The 19472-nt window shown below is 40.0% G+C and overlaps 1 protein-coding gene across 1 annotated transcript; it reads left to right on the top strand.

Annotated features, from left to right (window-relative positions):
• Positions 1–8657: 8657 nt before the first annotated feature.
• Positions 8658–19094, top strand: LOC110003021 (carbohydrate sulfotransferase 6-like). The gene is made up of 2 exons (XM_065957199.1): positions 8658–9194; positions 14596–19094. The coding sequence occupies exon 2, from the start codon at positions 14689–14691 to the stop codon at positions 15883–15885; it is 1197 nt and encodes a 398-aa protein (XP_065813271.1). The 5' UTR covers positions 8658–9194; positions 14596–14688; the 3' UTR covers positions 15886–19094.
• Positions 19095–19472: the final 378 nt, after the last annotated feature.

Here is a 19472-nt window from a genome sequence, read left to right as displayed (position 1 = left end):
AACCTACTCTGTTCTTAAACTTAAGCAGCCTAAAGTAGTAGCAACACAGACATACCCTCAAACTATTTACAGAAGTTAGAGTACAAACGTATCAGACTTTAGTCTGGAGTAACAAATGAAAAATAGTTCCTTTACAAAAATGTACCTTTTACAGAATATTATTTATATATTTTTTAATGCATTAATGTGTTCCTCATTTTGTTGTCATTGCTACAGTTGGAGCTAATCCTACTTGAGTTTCTTACATACCTGTAGCTGGACCAGGGCATATAATACAGATATTTTCACAAATAGTGTATTCATCCTATTTTGCATTATAAATCTGAATCTAAGAAGTAACTAGCAAACAAATTTAAGAGTTTGGTAACACTTTATATTAAGGTGCTTGTAATAAGCTCTAATAAGTCACTTATAAGACGTTATAAGACCTTATTAGATTCTTATTAACACAAATAAGTCAATATAAGTGTTAATAGAAGCATAATTAAAACCTTTATTATGTCTTATAAAACACTTATAGGCTCTTATTAGAAACTTATGAACAGTTTATATACCACCATAAACATTAATAAGATGTTTATTAACATTAATAAGACTTTATAAGGAAATATAAATCTTATAAAGATGAATAAATACTTTATTATTCACTTATTAAGAGCTAATAAAGCTCCTCTGCAGGTACTGGATCTAAAGTGGGAACACTAATTATAAAGATTAATAAATACTTTATTATGCACTTATTAAGAGCTAATAAAGCGGGGCACTGTGCTAAGTGTGTGCGCCACCTCCAAGCAGGAAGCTCAGGTTCGAATCTGTGGCCACCTGTGGCTCTTTTCCTGCATGTCATACCCCACTTTCTCTCTGATTTCCGACTCTATCCACTGTCGTATTTCTCCATTAAAGGCACAAAAAGCCCAAAAATAAAACTTAAAAAAAAAAGAAAGAGCTAATAAAGCTACTTTGCAAGTACAGGATCTAAAGTAGGAGAAAAGATAATTATAAAAATACACATGTGCATATACACAGCATTTAGTGATAAGCTTATAAACACTCAAACAGCTCTCTAGGAAAAAAATATTGTTCTAATAGGCCTTTGCAAACAATCACAATTAGTGCAATTAGTACCGAGCATATAAACATATGAAACATTATTTTAATCATAGTGAAAAACCCGAACAATGTATTAAAAAATTAAATATTTTATAAATTAAATTATAAAATAATAAGTACATACACAAAAGTACAACTTAAAATTGTAGGAGTGCAACAATTCCTAGTAGTTTTACATTTATCAAAGAAAAAAAACGATTTAGAAAATGCATAGAAAACAAAAATATATACATTACCTTTTTTTTCTTACAAAAGTATTAACAAACCAAGATAAATGAAACCCCCAACTCAACATTAACTAACTCTGGGTTACTTAAAAATTACCCTTCCCCATTGGCAGCGATTTTCCTGATCTCTTCAGGGCATGGACCTGGTCTTGGATAACCAAATTCATTTGAATGATACCCAGATATTTTCGGGCAAAATCCCCAAGTTTTTATTTTTCTGTGTGCTGCTGCCTGAGCTCATCATATCTCTCAGGGGCAGCGATGGCGAGCTCAGCAATAGGTGAATTTAATGCAACCGTATTGCGGTCTACACCTACCGCCCTGCATGCTGCTGTGATCGATTTCTTTTTTTTGTAAGTCTTCACCACCTTTGCATAGCGTTCCATTACTGACTTTATTGACGTCACCTGGAAAGTGATTGAGGCTGTGAGGGCTCCAATGGTTAAATACAAATGGGACAGCACTTTGCGACTTCTCTGTAACCATGACAGCATGATTTCATGTGGCAAAAGCTTATTTTAAGTTTTTTACTTTACTCACTCACGGCCATGGCGCTTATAAAAAGTTCTACTCAATATAGGCCTCAAAATAAATGTATTCATTGTGGGATAAATAAAGGTTTATCTTATTTTATGGGACTAATATGCTCTCTGTCTCTCTCTTTTTGTTTATAGACTTGCAAATGAGTTCTGAATTAGCTGTAGTTTTTTTTAGCTTTTTTAGTAGACTGTAAATAGAGTGTGGTTTCACCTTTCTGTTTTTTTGCCGTCTCTACCTTTTTTCTGTTTTATGGCATTTGTTTAGCTTTCAATTCTTGTGGGCTTTCCCGGGGAATCATATGTTCAACGTCACAATGCTATGAACTATGGGTAATTCCCACACGTTAAGTCTGCAGATATAACCACTTAAGGACAGGGTGCATAAAGGGCTCGTAAAGTCAGTGAGAGATCCCTCAAACACTTGACGATTTGACAGTGGGACAGCACTAAGCCCTCACAGACTTATTGCATTATGTTGCAAGATGTTAAAAATAAATCACGTCATGAGGATGGTTGTCCGAACTGTTAATTTTATCCGATCCAGAGGTCTGAATCATCATCAGTTTGACAGCCATCTTAAAGACACAAACATTACCTATTGCTTGCCATACCACACTGAAGTAAGGTGGTTAAGTCGAGCTGTGCTGATGCGCTTCCACAAATTAAAAGAGGAAATTGTAAAAATGTATGAAGCTAAAGAGAGAAACTGTGGCGGAATTACAAGACATTGAATGGCTGCAAGACCTTGCATTTATGGTTGATATTACAGAACACTTGAATAATCTGAACAAAATGATGCAAGGTTGCAAAAAAGTGGTCACAGTGTTATGAAAACATGCATGCTTTTCAGTTGTAACTGACTTTATGGGAGACACAACTGTCAAAAGAGTATGATGCTCATTTTCCCCGTCTAAGAAGTGTGTTTGCCAATGGATCTGATGTTGACATGGATTGGTACAAGACCAAGACTACAGGATTGCTACAGAAATATTTCCTTCACAACTTGGAAGAAGGACTCTGAGACACAAAACACACCAAGAGACAACTTCCGCGTCAACGTCAGAAGAAGTCATTCGACGTTCAAGCTCAAGAACATTCTTACAGTATATGAGATTTGGTGTATGTGAAGGGTGACACCAGCACCCTGGAGGGGCTCATTGATGCAGAAGATAATGCATCATGATTGGCTTAAACAATATGACAGTAAAGTGATTCCTGAACGGTTCAAACAACAAAGAAGCCAAGTCCTGCAGCAGTTCCAAGACCCAGCTACCTTGCAACCAAAATAGGATGTTATATTGGTACCAGAGCTGCCAATACAAAAAGATAATGATGAAGATATCGAACAGAGAAGGGAGCTTTTCAGGAGTCATGTGATCCAGAGGAAGTCCCTGCCCAAAACTCTAAAATGCCCAAAAAGAAAGGGACAAAATCAAGACTGTCAAAACTTTGAATGTTATGTAGGGTGAATTCAGGTATATTGGGACATCAGGTTATTTGGGACATCTAGGAAAGCAGCATAGTATTTCTTCCCTGAAAAACAGAAATTGGTGCTGAGATCGTTCTAAAGAAGCATATGATGAAAGTCACATGACAAAATTTATGTGACATCACATGGGAGGGTGTGGCCAACATCAAACAGGAAATTTACCCCAAAAAGTAAGAGATAAGAGAAATGACATGTGCATTAGCTTGATTTTAATATAAGGTTATACATTTTGACTGCATAATTTACACAAGACAAAAATGATATATAAACATGTATGATGCAATAGTGTACTAAAATAAACATACATTGATTTGAAAGTGAGTTTATATTTTTTAAATTAGGACATTGCCAGGTAATTTGGGACACTGATAAAATGCTAATAAAATTATATGTAACACTAATGTGTTTAATGTTTATTGGAAAACAATAAAGTTTAACCCACATATGGCTATATGTTTAGTATATAAAGACAAAAAAAAAGACAGACAAAAAAGAAGCCCGATTGAGGGAGAGTGTGCAGGGGCAAGCGGAGAAACAGGGAAAAACTGTAGGGGAGAAAAAGAGTGGAAGGAGGAAACCTTGCACTTTAATAACCTTGTTGTCCTTGTGTTTCTTGTCTTCTGTGTGCTCCTGTTGCAACGCAAATTTCCCCTTGTGGGACAATAAAGAATCTGAATCTGCGTTTTCTGGCGCAGTCCACCCTCCAAACAAGAGTCAAAGGTCTCAAAGGGACAGAAACATGTGGCCGGAAGGAAAACCATCATATCAGCAAAACATGAGGCCAATGTAGCTGGGACAATTACAAATTTAGCAAAGCGGAGATTTCCAATTAGAAAAAAAGAAATTCAGAAGCTGGCGTTTCAATTTCCAAAGGCCAATGGCCTAAAGGCTTCTCGGAATAAGGAAGTAGGTGGCCACTATTGGTTTTAAGGATTCATGCAGAGACATCCCAGTCTTAGCCTGAGGAAGCCAGAAGCCCTCTCTGATGACCAGGCAGCCTGCTTTAATCTAACAGTTGTGGGGCAGTGGTTCAAATCCTATGAGGATATCGTCTCTGAGCTTGGCATCAGAGATGTACCAAGCCATTTGTGGAACTGTGATGAGACAGGGCTTCAGGATTATTTTGTATCATCAAAGGTGGTTTCATCTGTAGGATCCCCGTGCTTTGAGGTCACTGCAAATGAGAGAGGAGAGACCCTACTTGCAAGTCTTAACGCTGCAGGGGAATATGGGCCACTCATGGTGATTTTCAAGGGAAAACGGTTGCAACACGAGTGGTGCTATGGGGCTACCAGTAACATGCTGGTCAGAGTGTCAGAGACAGGGTGGATCAACGCAGAAGTGTTTCTGGACTGTGGAAGAAAATATATCACCTCCTTACCCAAGGATGATCCCCGCCCACATGTCCTTCTCCTGGATGGGCATAGCTCCCATATATTTAACTTGGAGTTCATGGAACTCATGAGGAACCAATGTTCATGTTGTGTGCTTTCCTGCACACACCGCCCACATTCTGCAACCATCAGACAGGGCCTTTTTCCGGAGCCTGAAGCATAACTGGAACCTGGAGGGTTGAATCTTCACCAGGGAGACTGGTTGGGCAGAGGCTTAAAACACCTCTTTTTCTTGACGTATTTTCCAAGGCATGGAAGAGAGCAGCAACCCCCAGAATGCCCAAGCAGGGTTTAGGGACAGTGGAATCTATCCTCTGGATCCAACTCGTATTGATGGGTCTCTACTTGCTCCAGGCCTGACTACTGACAGAGAAGAAGCTCCAGAGAGTGACAGCACTGTGATTGAGGTGGCAACTCCGAATCTAAACCTCACTCTGGAAGTTGATCTAGATGCTTCTGCAACCTTGGAACCCACAGTGGCTCCTTCCACATATGTCCAGACTGTGGATATGATACCTCCAGATCCCAGCAACATAGTCGAAGTGAATACGACCAGTTTTTATGATCACATCACACTGTCTACCCGCAATCACCCCATTACCAGCAAGGTGAAAAGATCCAAGCCTCCAAGCTGCTACCCAACAAGTCAGACACACTTTGACTCTGTTGGAAGCAGAGCCAAAGGGAAGGGGAAACAACCCCCAAAAAAGCAGAAAACTGAATCCGATGCAGCATTTGCTGAGGAACGTACAGGGACATAAATGACCCAAAACGAGAAGAGGAGTGGATGGCATGTGGAGTCTGCAGAAAATGGTACCATCAAACATACGGGGAGGAAAACGGAGTGATGGATGATGATGAAAGGAAAGCCTTTAATGAGACTGTGAAGACATACATGGGACTGAAAAAAACCTAGTTAACATGTTGATGCTGTTCAAAATGTTTTTGATGAAATCTGAATATGCCAAGGTTTTTGTTTTATGAGTTTTGACTGGCAAATGAGTTTATACAGACTGCAGGAAACCCAGGGGAAAACAATTATTTACCCGTATATATTAACAGACAGGTATAACCATATAGATACAGATATGCACATCTGCATAGGCATACACACACGCACATACATTGACATATACATTCCTACTTCTATAAATCTTGTATAAATCTGTAAGTCTACAGACACTTACGACAAAAAGATCAGACAGAAAAGTCCTGACTAAAGTACTCAGTATGTTAATTGTTGTTTAAGGGATTTTTAATTTTCTATTTTAGTGTTTCTTTTTCTCCATCATGATGCTTTTCTCGTCTTGTGTGAAGAACTTTGAATAGACTTGTTGCTTAAATGTGCTACATATATATATATATATAAACGTGCCTTGCCTTGTCTTGTGTATGGAGTAGACCAGTGGTTCTCAAACCTTTTAGACTGTGAACCACCTCCGAAAATATTTGGCTCTCCAAGTACCACCATTATGGTAGACGTTAAAATACAGTGTAGGCCTATCTCTACACACATTTTACGCAGGAGGTTATTTATTATTGACTGTTGGCAGCCACACTATAGGATTAATAAGTGTTAGCGCTAGAACTGGCACTTAAACTCCACACAACTCTGACATTTACCCAAATCAAAGTACAGCACAATAAAAATGACAACTTTACACCAACAACATGTTTGAGAATATTTAATCTCCAGTGTTTCCCACACAAAGACGATACCTGGGCCCAAGTATATTTCCGACCTGTTCTCATTTAATTTTTCATTTAATTATAAACTTGCTGCGTGCGCGAGAGAGCGAGCGAGAGGTAGCGGGGGAGAGAGAGCGCGTGAGAGAGTGCAGGCGCGCGCTCCGCAGGCTCCGTGCAATCAGAGCCGCTGTATTATAAGTCTCTGCCTTCAACATAGCAAAACTGCCTTTTTAAAAAAAATCCCTCCCGCCAAGACCGTCTGACGGACGGTTTGGGTTTTTATCATACAAATAACTCTTTTTAAATAAAAACTACGAGCCTCTCATCCTATGACTTTTCTTAAATATGTGTCCTGTGTGTTTTCTGAAGCCTATGTGTAACTAAAATAAAATACACAAGATTTCTGAGCATTTATACCTCTAATCGCCTTCATATTGACGGCAGTTGAAAATTATACATTTCCCTGGATTGTTTTCGCGCGTGGTTTTATTTTTATTATTGTTTCTATTTATAGACTTCATATATATGCGCAGGAATTTAACAAAGAGCGACAGATAGATAGGATATACAAATAGATAGATAGAGGCCATAGACAGATAGATACATGCTCATTCTTGAGCTGGCAAAGGAACAGAGAGAGGAACACCTGCGTGTCTGACGTCGGTGCCCACTGATCCACAGCATCTACAGAGCTGAGAAGGAGGCAGTGTCAGACAAACACGCACTGCAAGAAAAACATGACCATTGTCTCCTGCAAGGGGTGCAGGCGCCCTGTGAGTGGGAAGTGCACCGTAAAGGTTGAGCATTTTTGCAGCAGGTTTGTGCATTACGTGCCGCGGCGCTGTCCAAGGTGCTGATCGTTCATTTGTTCATCTGTTTGTTTGTTCGCCGCTACATCTGTTATGGATTTCTGCAGTTATTTTTGTAGGCTATATAGTTTGTCATGTCCATAGATAGCCGTGTTTTTGTTGTTGTTGTTTTTGGCGTGCGTGTGTGTGTTGTTCAATGATTTCCTCTATGTCGGGGAAACAAACCCAGTTGCAGAGAGGAGGAGGAGCATCGGTGTTTATCTCTTTATTTGCAGTGTTTTTATTAAAATGCATAGCCTAATATATCCAACAATATAATAGACTAAAAGTTCTGTATGTTACATTATTGTAGAATGTGTTTTAGCAATGGGAGCAGCAGTAAAAAACTGTGCACTAAAAAAGCCGACAGATATTGTAAATTGACATGCGACATTTAAAAGGTTACCAATCCTTTGGTTTGTCGATAAAAGTAAGTTCTATTTAACTTCATCAAAAAAATGCATTATTTGTGTGCTTCTGAGCACAAACAATTTCATTTGCATATGCCCTCTGACAGACGGCTGCGGCGCTTGGAGGGGGGTCTAGACTATTGGTGGTCCAAGTGTTAAGACAGCAAAATAGAGCAGAATCACATCCGCTTCAGAGCAAGAGAGAGAGAGAGAGAGAGAGAGAGAGAGAGAGAGAGGGTGAGCGACTCTCCGTACATGCATCAAAAAGTGAAGCTTCTCCTGGCTCCATTAAGTACAGCTGCTAGCTGCCGATTGTGCTGAACTCCTATAAATAACAGAATACCTGTTAATGTAGGCCTACAGCTGCTTGCTGTGGTTTCAGGACTGAAATATAACGGAATATCGAGTGGAACTTTTCAAAACACGAGGCGTACTCCTGTTGTTGTTTATGTCTGTGCGCGCGCGAGCATAAAGTGAGCAGATTAAGTTGTTTGTTGCAAAAACTAGATTAATTTAGAGGGGAAAACACATTTGATATAGATACAATTCAATAGATACAAGACAGATAAGAGTATGACAAAAATAAAAAAATATCGTTTTATGCTGAACAGGTTTTTTTTTTTATTATATTGTGGAGATTTCTTTGCGTACCACCATAGTTTGAGAACCACTGGTCTAGATTTTAAGGAAATGCGAAGTTGTTGGATCCAGTCCCTGTGCCTGTGACACACCCAGGAAGAGAAGTAATGTGTGGCAACTCATTAGAAAAGGAACTGCCAGCTCCTACATGTGATGTCTGCTCCCTACAGGAGTGACTTTCTCCTGCAGCCTTACGTAATGTCCACCCTACGGTCTTTGCAGGCTCGAAGTGAGGAGTAGTCTGGTAAGATACCTCACTCATTTCTGTTCAATTCTTCTACAAGTTATCTTTCAGCAATCATTTTGGTATCTTGCTATTGGATGTAGAGACTTCTGTATTGACTGGTTAATGATACAAGACCTTTTACATATTAGCTACTGAGCCCAGCTGATAGCTCTTAAACTGAAACACCCTGGAACAGTAAAAACGGAGCAAAAATCTCACAGTTCGGGTTGGATCAGGAATTTTGTCCCTGATCACATTGTCTCTTGGATCTGACAAAAAATATATATAATCTATTAATTAAAAATGAGTACTGAAAAGCTGCATCATTTCATTCACAGTATTTGTTTCCCCAAAAGTATGTAGCCTAAATCAACATTACAAAAACAAAATAAACTTTTTTCTGTTGATAAATACTTTATCGACAAAAACAAGTTTGTTTCCTTCTATGAGCTTTGACAATGTCAAACACATAACATATGCAGATGTTTATCTTGCCAATTGGTGTGTGTGTGTTTGTCTTTACCCAGGCTGCTCCTGCAGCACAATGTGGTGTCAGAAAGACAAAAGAAATGGGGAGCGTGCTTTAAGGCAGTGGTCCTCAACTGGAGGGTTGGGACCCAAAGGTGGGTGCCTGGAAAAAAAGTCTATAAAGCGCTTTTTTAATCATGTTTGTTTTGTTCCATCTTTTTGTTCTGTCACATATTTGGTCCTGTCTGAGGTCAAAGCCACACTTTATTCATTAAACAAATCTCATTTGTAGAAGTATCAGAAATGTGGGTCACGATTTCTCATTAAGGAGTTAGTTGTGGGTCCTGAGGCCAGATCAGTTGAGAACAACTGCTTTGAGGGATTGTCATCTTTTTGATCTCACACAGAGCTCTTTACAAAGTTTGTCTGGTTAAGTTAACAGAAGTTTACAGCAGGATGTTGGAAACAAGACGAAAATTGAGGTCATAATTGTTGTAACTTCAACCATCAGCTAATATTTGCAGAGTTGAAATCAAAGCCCTTTTTGACACAAAGCACACACAGTGAAGAGGGTGCTGCTGAGAGAGAGAGGGTTGTATGTATAAGCGACAGAGTTTAATGAGTGTCTGTACTAATGCTGCAGCTCTCTTGCAATCATTGGCCTTTTTCTAAATGTAATTAGTTATTTAACCATTCCAGTTAGCTATTTAACTAGTAGCTTTACCTGCTGGAAACAGGTGTCACTATGAGTATACCCTGTACTTCACGAACCTATCCACATAAATCGTTGTAAGATCCTTTAAAGAGCCCATATTATGCCCTTTTTGGGGTTCGTATATTTAATCTATGTACCTACTTTTGTACGTTCACAATAGATAAAGTTAAAAAAGTGTCTGTTTTCATGTACTGCTCCTCCTTGCTCCCTCAACGCTCTGAGTCCGTCAGCTGCACTCTGTTGAGCCCACACTGTTAGACCCCACGTGGGCCAAGTCTGCTCTGATTGGTCTGCTGATCCGCTCTGTCGTTATTGGTCAGTTGCTCAGCACGCGTCTCGGAAATTTCAACATGAGCTGCAGGGCTTTCCACAAGGAGCCAATGGGCTTAGATCAGTGATCTCACACTGACAAATTTTTATCGAGGGGGGCTAGAACCGAGCGTTACATGCAGCTAATGCTACAGCTAACAGGAGGACGTAGGAGAAGCCGCGTTTCTGCAGACTTTGAATTTAGAAAAAACACACTAAAGAGCATATAAAACCAGAAAAAGCATAATATGGGCCCTTTAAACCTGATGATGGGCAGCTGAAGGTTAGTGATAGAATCGGTTGTCTCTCATGAAAGGTCAGGGGTTCATGACGCTACTTTGCAAAGACTGTGAGCTTTTGGTCTGGTAGCTGGAGAGGTGCCAGATCACTTCCTGAGCACTGCCGAGGTGCCCTTGAGCAAGGCACTGAACCCCCCACCATCAGCTCAGGAGCGCCCGCTGTGGGCAGCTCCGTCACTCTGACATCTCTCCATTAGTGCATGTCCATAGGATCCTGTTTGTGCATGTGTATATTTCAGCCTATGTATGTGTTGCATGACTTACAGAGTGTAAAAACAGAAATTTCCCCTTGTGGGGATCAATAAAGTAAATCTTAATCTTAATCTTAATCTTAATCTTTTGCACGAGGGCGGCAGTGTGGCAAGACTGATGTTTACCATTAAGACACTTCCATCATATACTATATGGAATATAAATAAGGAGATTACAGAATATAAAGTCAAAAGTTTATGGGGGACATTTGTATAAGTCATGTGTAACTTGGTGCATGTTAAATGATCATCCTAACCCAAGAGTTTTTAATAAACTCTTAAAACAGTCAGTGTTTTATTATACCATAAAATGGTAATTCCATTAAAGAAATTACAAAAATTAATTTGTGTATAATTGATCTTTAAAGAAAGATAATAGGACGCTGCCAAGATCGCAATTTGCAGGTCAGACCTTGAACAAATGGAAATTAGAATCTGCCAAAGAAATTGCAACCAGTGCATCTCAAAACACAGCATCCAGTTAACATCAGTGGTATTATGAAACCCTGGTTAATATCATGAGTAAACATTAAGACATTGTGACAATGCTGCTGTTGGCTCTTGTGTTTCTCTGTGAGGTCAGAGTCATGTGCAGTTTTGTTGGTCTCAGTCTGTCCCTGATAGCATCTTAATGACTGACCTACTATTACAACATATGATGGATCTAAAGTAAGTCCAAATAAATAAGAGAATGAAAAGTACGTGTTGTATATGTGAATTATTTTATGGGAAAGAGGGAAGAGAGAGGGGGATCTGTCATGATCTCTGGTTGTATACCTTTGTACCCTGAGGGCTGGAGGGTGAGCAGCTCAAGTCAGGACTTGTTCAAAAGCTTGACAGATAGATGTGTAAATATCCTCTCTGTCAAGAATGATCTGTCTGTATGTGAAGGAATTCATTTCGAAGCTAGGGTAGACCACTAAGGGGTGTGGTGGGTGTCCCTTCTATAAAGTCTAACTCTAAAATAATTTCTCATTCAGTCAGTAGTTGTATATCCTCCCATGATTGCCTCAATTTTTCCACCCAAACTCTAAAAACTGCTTTAAGTTGCTTTGCAGAAAGTACATTTTTAACTGATGGTACTAATAGACAACTATAATACCAGTAATAAAACTTCATGACAGCATGCTGACTATTAAAGAACCGTATAGTACAGTGAGATCATAAAGACTTTGATTATTCCAATATTCTATGTCTCTTAGACACATACTTAATCTCCTAATCTCCACATCAACATGTTGCACATAAAGATGGCCGACACTTCCTCAGAAATTTTAGTTCCAGCTAATTCCACTTTGTCTATCAACAGCTAATAAAGTTAAGTTAAAACAGGGTTGTTAATCCCCCACAGAAAGGGGATATATTTTTAGTTTTACATAAGTAGTGTAAAATTAAGACATGGGTTTGTGTGCTCCATTAGTACTAGATCAGTCCATGCAGAGCTGCTGAAAAATAGAGTTTTTATTTGTATTTCTGTAACCTTCATGGATACAAAACTAAACAAACATAGGCAGTTTGAAGTTGAGTTATTGAGCGTTTACTTTCTGAACTTTCTTTTAAAAGCTGACAGTAAAACAATATTCAAATGTGTGCTGGCTCAATTGAATCATTTTAATGCACATTCAGCTAATATATGTGTGTGGTAGTTTCATGTTAAGATGTTTACACGTATGTAACCTCATCAAACTTTTGCAAAGACTTTACATAAAGGTATAATATGTAGAATTTAATGACAATGTTTACATTAAAATATCTAAATTAATCAAAAATGGACTAGACCTATTTGGTTTTATTGAGTACTTACATTACCTTAAATATTTCCAACATTTATCAAAGCCAGAGAAATCCTTAAACAAAAGTCCATCTAACACAAGTACGGTAGATCCAGAAGACATCGACATGGTGTAGTTAGTTGGTCTTGTGCTCTTCTTTTTTCCACAGTCTTTTTGATGCTTCATAGCTGAAAGATTTACAATGGTATATACACTGAACTTATGACTGAAGTCGTGATTACAACTCGGAAACTCAGAGAAAAAAAAGTAGCCCGAGTTCAGATCCAATATGGCTGCTACGTGCATCGAAAGGGTTGTTTAAGATGCAACTGTTGAGTTAGCAGCTTAGTCCTCTTGTTGTGTAATTCACTAACGTATTAACAATGGTTCAACTGTCATGTCACATAAATTTGTTGGTAAAAAATGGCTCTAAACGAAGGAACACTACACCAAAATCTCTTACTAAAAAATAAATGTCAAAATAAAAAGTTTGCTAGCTTGATATGACACCCGGTCTCGCCCAACTCATCATTATTTATATTCACGTATGAATACAACAGGTTTTAATATCATCCAGGTGACTTTACATATGTTATTCTTTTCTAAATCAGCTGATAACTCAGAGTTTATGTCCCCTTTTCTCTAAAATAAACATTTATAACCACTCCATTACAGCTATGAAAACTGTTAGAAACTATTACAAATAAATATTATTTAAAAATAAAGATCCCTCTCGGGTAACACGGTTAATAATTACTCATCAGGTGTTTAAAGTCACTTTATGACTCCTCTGATGACTCCTTTGAGCAGTTTGACGGAGAGAGATTGAACAGACACTCATGCACACGTTTAATTTTATACCGTTATGATGCCGAGCTCTGTTCAGAAATGTCATATTTGAAATGTTTACATCACTGGTCATCAGATTTAGGTTCATACTTTCCGTTTTAAAGTATGGTTTTCATTTTTTAAGACTTTAAATCGGTAAAGACCCCAACTTTTCCATTAACCACCATTCATTCAGATGGTATGATTTCACCCAGAAAGAGGCGGGGCCGGCATCGTTTGGGCAAAGTACCCGGATGGGTTGCTCTCATGAATGGAACGCGGCAATAGACGATACCAGGGTGGGTATATTTCTGGCCACCGAAGTGTATTTCCTACGTGTTTTTATTTAATTTTTAATTTATTCATAAAATTGCTGCGTGCTAGCAGAGCGCACAAGAGTGCAGACGCACTATGAGTATTTAGCGCGTTTTAAGTAGCTGCAGCTACTTTTCCTGCTCCTCTCTCTGCTGTGAACATCACAGGGCACGCTGAGACACACCAACATACAGTACATAGATACACAATAACTTGGGATGCTGGGTAGTTTTGCTGCTACTCCAGTCTTTTATGTTAACTGTGTTTTCTGGGTCCCCTGGACAATTTTGGTTTTGAGTCAGCTACATGGCAGCAGTGGTTTAGTTCATCAATCTACAATTCTACAATTCACTTAGCAGACGCTTTTATCCAAAGTGATGTACATCAGAGAGTAAGTACAACTCAAGCAAGGATCTAGAAAAAAGGGAACAATGTCAGTAAGAGCAAACGATCAACTTTGAGTCCGATTGGACACAGGTGCTGACAGGCATTGCACAGAAGCAAAGCACAACATTGACGACAGTTCTTGAGAGCTCTAATCAGTATGGAAACCATTTAGTAAGTCCTCGTTATCAAACAAAAACCATCGTCACTACCATCATCATCATCAATAATATCGAGACCATCGTCATTAAGTTAGTAGGTATTCATGAAAGAGCTGGGTCTTTAGCTTTTCGATCGAATGGAGTTTGGAAGTTCATTCCAACAACCGGGGGGCGACAGAGGAGAAGAGTCTAGTCAGCGTCTCAGGACCCTGTTGTGAAGGTTGGATCAGACGCCTTTCATTGGCAGAGTGTATCCTGACACAAAGCAAACTTCATCAAAAGAACAGTTTAAGCCCACCTGGTGGATTCCAGTAAACTACAATGAGGCCCCTGGTGCAGTCACGTTGCCAGCAAAGTATTTGGTTGTCCAACAATGTAGGATGGGCAAATTTTCAGATGTTTTGATCTGTCAATAAAAGTAAGCACAAATGGCTCCATGTTTGTTCAGTTGTTTTAAATATCTGTTTTTTCTCATTCTCTCTCCCTCTCTCTTTGTCTTTTTTTCTCTTGTCATCACTCCAGCTCTCCCATTTCAACCCATTCCTATCTTCTATGCAGCATAAAGAATAAAAAGGAGAGATATCCACATTACACTGACATAGATCCAGAGCCATCATGCCGCGCTGCAAAGTTAACCTCAGCACCATGATTTTCCTGGTGATCCTGCAGGGTGCAGCGGTGGTCCTCTTTTGTGGCTGGTACATGGAGCTGAGTCCCTGCAGCCCTGCGCCTTCAAATGGCAAAGTTCACGTTCTTCTGCTGTCGTCATGGCGATCAGGCTCATCCTTCCTCGGTCAGGTGTTCAGCCAACACCCATCAGTGTACTACCTCATGGAGCCCGCTTGGCATGTGTGGACCAGACTACAGAAACCGGGTGCACGGTTGCTTCGGATGGCCGTAAGAGATTTGTTACGGAGCGTCTTCCAGTGTGACCTCTCTGTGATGGAGGCCTATCTGCCAGAGAATCACAATGTGTCCACCTTGTTTATGTGGTCTCACAGCCGAGCCCTGTGCTCGCCACCGGCCTGTCCTCTCACGCCACGTACCGAGTTCAGCAACCAGACTTGGTGCAAGCAGGCGTGTGATGCCCGGGGCCTCCAATGGGCGCAGGACGCCTGTAGCACTTACAGCCACGTGGTGTTAAAAGAAGTGAGGTTCTTTGAACTGGAATCCCTCTACCCACTCTTGCAGGACCCAAGCCTGGATCTCCGCATCATCCACCTGGTCCGAGACCCCCGTGCAGTTTTGAAGTCTAGAGAGGAAGCAGCCAAAGCCCTCATGAGAGATAATGATGTTGTGTTAGAGCAAAGAACCATACCAGCAGCGGAGGTGCAGTATCAAGTCATGCAGGAGATCTGCCGCAGCCATGTGCGTATCAACGAGAGAGCCATCCTGAAGCCCCCCCCTTTTCTTGAAGGTCGCTACAAAATGGTCCGCTATGAAGATATTGCCCGCAACCCACTCAAGGAGATAAATGCCATTTATGAGTTTGTAGGTCTGGAGATGACTAAAGAGTTGGAGGAGTGGATCTTTCGTGTGACACACGGAAAAGGCAAAGGCACCAAGAAAGAGGCTTTCAAAATTACATCAAGAAATGCTGCTGATGTCGCCCAGGCTTGGCGTAGCATACTCCCGCACAACAAAGTCAAACGAGTCCAGGAGGTGTGTAAAGGAGCCATGTCACTGCTCGGGTACAGAACAGTTTACAGTGAGAAAGAACAGAAGAGCCTGGACATAGACCTTCTCGTGCCACAAGAACCATACCAGTTCAGCTGGCCGCCAACTAAAACAGAGCATCCAGGAACCAGTTAAAAAAAGAATGACAAAGACATTAACACAACATTAAGAGACGATATTAGAGGGAAGTCTTTGTTCTTAAAGAGTGTTGAGGGTCATAGAAACATGGGCGTAAAGTAAAATTGAGTTGTGACAAATATGAGGCCTTACCTGATTCAGATTTTCATCAGTCAAATCTGATTCGCTGGTTGCAATAAAACTTTAAAAGAGCCCATATTATGCCCTTTTTGGGGTTCATATATTTAATCTATGTACCTACTAAAGTATGTTCACAATAGATAAACTTCAAAAAAAGTGTCTGTTTTCATGTACTGCCGCTCCATGCACCGGCTTGCTTCTGACTCTCTCTAAGGCTCTGAAGTGTCCACGTTCAGAGTCCCCACGTGTGCCAAGTCTGATCTGATTGGCTCAGCACGGTTCTCGGAAATGTCCCGCCTCTTTTACCATATTGGGAATGCAGCCACTGGCTCCGTCCGAGAAGAGCATAAACATTAGCACCTTAGCACTACTGTGCTACCGCAGAGTACGGCATATCATGGGCGTGCTACAGAAGTTAACTGGCGTGCAACATGAGTTGCTGGGCTTGCCACAACGAGCCAATGGGCTTAGATCAGTGAGCTCACACTGACAATGATGTCGGACTGACAAATTTTTATCGAGGGGGGCTAGAATCGAGTGTTACTTGCGGCTAATGCTACAGCTAACAGGAGGACGTAGGAGAAGCCGTGTTTCTGCGGACTTTGAATTTTTGCACATAAATGTGCCTAAACATACACAGGACACTTGGAAAACACACTAAAGAGCATATAAAACCAGAAAAAGCATAATATGGGACCTTTAATATTGTTTCCTTTTTTTATTAGTCCAGAGCAACACTAAACTCCAGTATCACCCCTCAGCACTCTCATGTTTCTACCTGTTAGTTGACATTAATCTCAGTTTTCCTTAAGGGTCTGACTGCTGGAACTTTAAACATTTCCAGCTGAGTTTATGAGCTAAAGTTAGCAGCAGCTTAGATTGCAGCCCCTCATAATATGAGAAATGCAGATTTTTAACTTGAAATGGCTGTTTTTTTTCTGGTCATAAGCAGCAGGTTAGTTTGTTTTAGAAAGGAGAATAATTCAGATGATTCTGATAAACATTTGCTGGAGGAGCTGCGTGTGTAAATGCAGACATCCACACTTTTCACTCAGACTTTATCTGGACTTTCTCCTGCCAGCCCCCTAGATTTTTTTTCTTTAGAAAGTCTGAGTGCACTGAGCATTGATAAAAAGGCAAATATTTATCTTTTAGTGTTTTGTAGTGAACTCTGTAGCTTTTTCCGCCATGCATCTTTCTTTATATGTCACGTCTTTCCTCAGAAGACGTCCCCCCCCCTCCTGTTGGACCAGGATAGTGCCCCGCTGTGAGGTTCAATCTGTAGTTGGAGCAGGCTTATATAAGAACATGAATTTAAGAGCACACAATTATGTCACAGTTTGTAAGTGAGGAACCCACAGTCCACATTTGCATGGCTGCACTTAGTTTGGTTGGAAACAGGAGGGAGTTTGAAGATAATTAGCTGCTTTGTGATAACTCTGAATGATGTCATGTCACAAAGATAAACCTGTTAAATAGCTTCCAATTGTGTGTGCACAGTGGGATGTGCCCACATTCAAAACACAAATGTATTTGAACCAAACAGTCACGTCAATTCACTTCATTTTATGCACCTTCCTTGTGTCACCTTAAGACCTGATGCTTTTTTCAGAGAAGGAGCAGCTGAATGAATGCTTCATCTGGGATGGTTGTGTATGGGGTTGTGATTGTTCAAGGACGACACTACAGGTGCCTTGGTAGAACCCCATCAGTGACTGTCCAAATGACCCTGAAGGCCTAGCAGGATCATCTGTTGTCCACATGTGAGTAGGTCTTTGTGGTTTCTTCTACTCCACCCCACATCTTGAATACCCTCAACAAAACCAGAGCCCTTAGTCAAAGAGTGCAGCCTGCACAGGTGTGACCACATGCTACACTCTGTTTTAGGGTGTCTTGAATATTGTGGGGTACTGTGACCAGAAACACAGTGGGGACACTCAGACGAAGAAGCAGGCACATAATGAGGTTACATCCGAGCGGGTCACCAGGTCATGCCAAACAATACGCCTAATATGTGCTAAATACCTGCCACAGCCTCAAGATCCTACACACAAGATATGTGACGGTATTCCATAGAGGACTGGAACACCGGCTCTTTTCTGCTCAGGGCAGCAGATAAATGACAGTCAATCTAAGTAATAGATCTTTTCCTTGTACATTTGCCAAGACCCAGCTCTTTCTCTTTCGTGGAGGTCTAAAAAAGGTGTGTGTTTTAAATTTTCAACATCGTCCGTCGTGTTGGGGACATTTCACATACATGATATGGATTATGTAGATGGGTCAAGATGGTCTCAACACAATAAAGACAAATAAATGAAGTAAAGTTTAGACTTTTAAAGAGCCAAATTGATTTCTTTTTATAGTACGGTAATATTTTAGATTCTTTGACTGATTTATGTCTCTCCAGCGATTTAATTATACTTGTATTCATGGTACCTTTGGAGCCGTCTCAGCACTGTTCTGTTTTCTTTATTTAACATGATGTGATAAACTCCTTTGTTTACTCAGTACAGTGCTTTCCCATAGTTTTTCCCCATCAAAACACATTTAAAAGACACACTAATTTGGTATGCATTCTACGGTGATTTTAGTTTTTCTGTGTGATTGAACTTTTCATTTGTATCTCAGCACAGAGTGCATTAAAAAGACAAACATAAGACTGTCGCTAAGAGTAAGTAAAGCTGAAGATGAGCATCTGGTTCTGTTTTCTGTGTGTCTGCTGGATACATATGGAACAGAGTGTTCACTGAGTACATTGTGTTCTCTCAGTTGGTGTATGTGAGTATGTGTTTGTGGCTTTTTTTTTAAAAGAGAGAGAAGCAGAAATGTATTACTGATTCAATGGTGGATGGAGTGCCTTTCAAAAAGTCGTTTCTGATTTCATGAGGTGCATGAACTATGACCATGTGTCCCTTTGCAATGTGAAAGATTCTATTTGTGTTCTGTCTTCTGTTTGCATTCATATGAAGAGTTGACCGTGTCAGTGCCTTACAGAGAGGGTACAGCTCACTGACCTGACTGTATTTATCTGAAAATCTGAAAGAAACTACATGGCACTAATGGAAGCAATAAATATTTACTTGTTACCTTTGGCTGTCTTTGTTGGGTTTCTTTTAACTAAGAGTTACGTGTGGATTCTTTACATCTGGAAAAAAAAAAAAACTCTTTCCAACTGGGCATAATTTATGTTTGTGCACCATCTGCTGGCTACCAAACAGTATGAAACATAATTGAAACTCCTTGTCTAATTATCTGTCAGCTCCAAATAAAAAAGGCAGGACCCTTTTAGAAATTGTTTTATATAAGGTTATCATTATTCTTACGAAGGGTGTTATATGATAAACCATTTAATAGCAGTCATTTGTTTTTTAAATCCAGTGGAATTAAAAATGTAAGACAGTAACCATACTGCAATAATGACACGACACATATCATCCTCTGTTAAACTGGACTTAACTAAGAAA

The sequence above is a fragment of the Labrus bergylta genome, chromosome 7 (assembly GCF_963930695.1).
Source record: "Labrus bergylta chromosome 7, fLabBer1.1, whole genome shotgun sequence".
Lineage (NCBI taxonomy): Eukaryota > Metazoa > Chordata > Actinopteri > Labriformes > Labridae > Labrus > Labrus bergylta.
This window is presented reverse-complemented; position numbering and strand designations above follow the sequence as displayed.

Excerpts from the sequence above, each read along its gene's own strand:
- LOC110003021 (XM_065957199.1), top strand. The coding sequence starts at position 14,689 with ATGCCGCGCTGCAAAGTTAACCTCAGCACCATGATTTTCCTGGTGATC.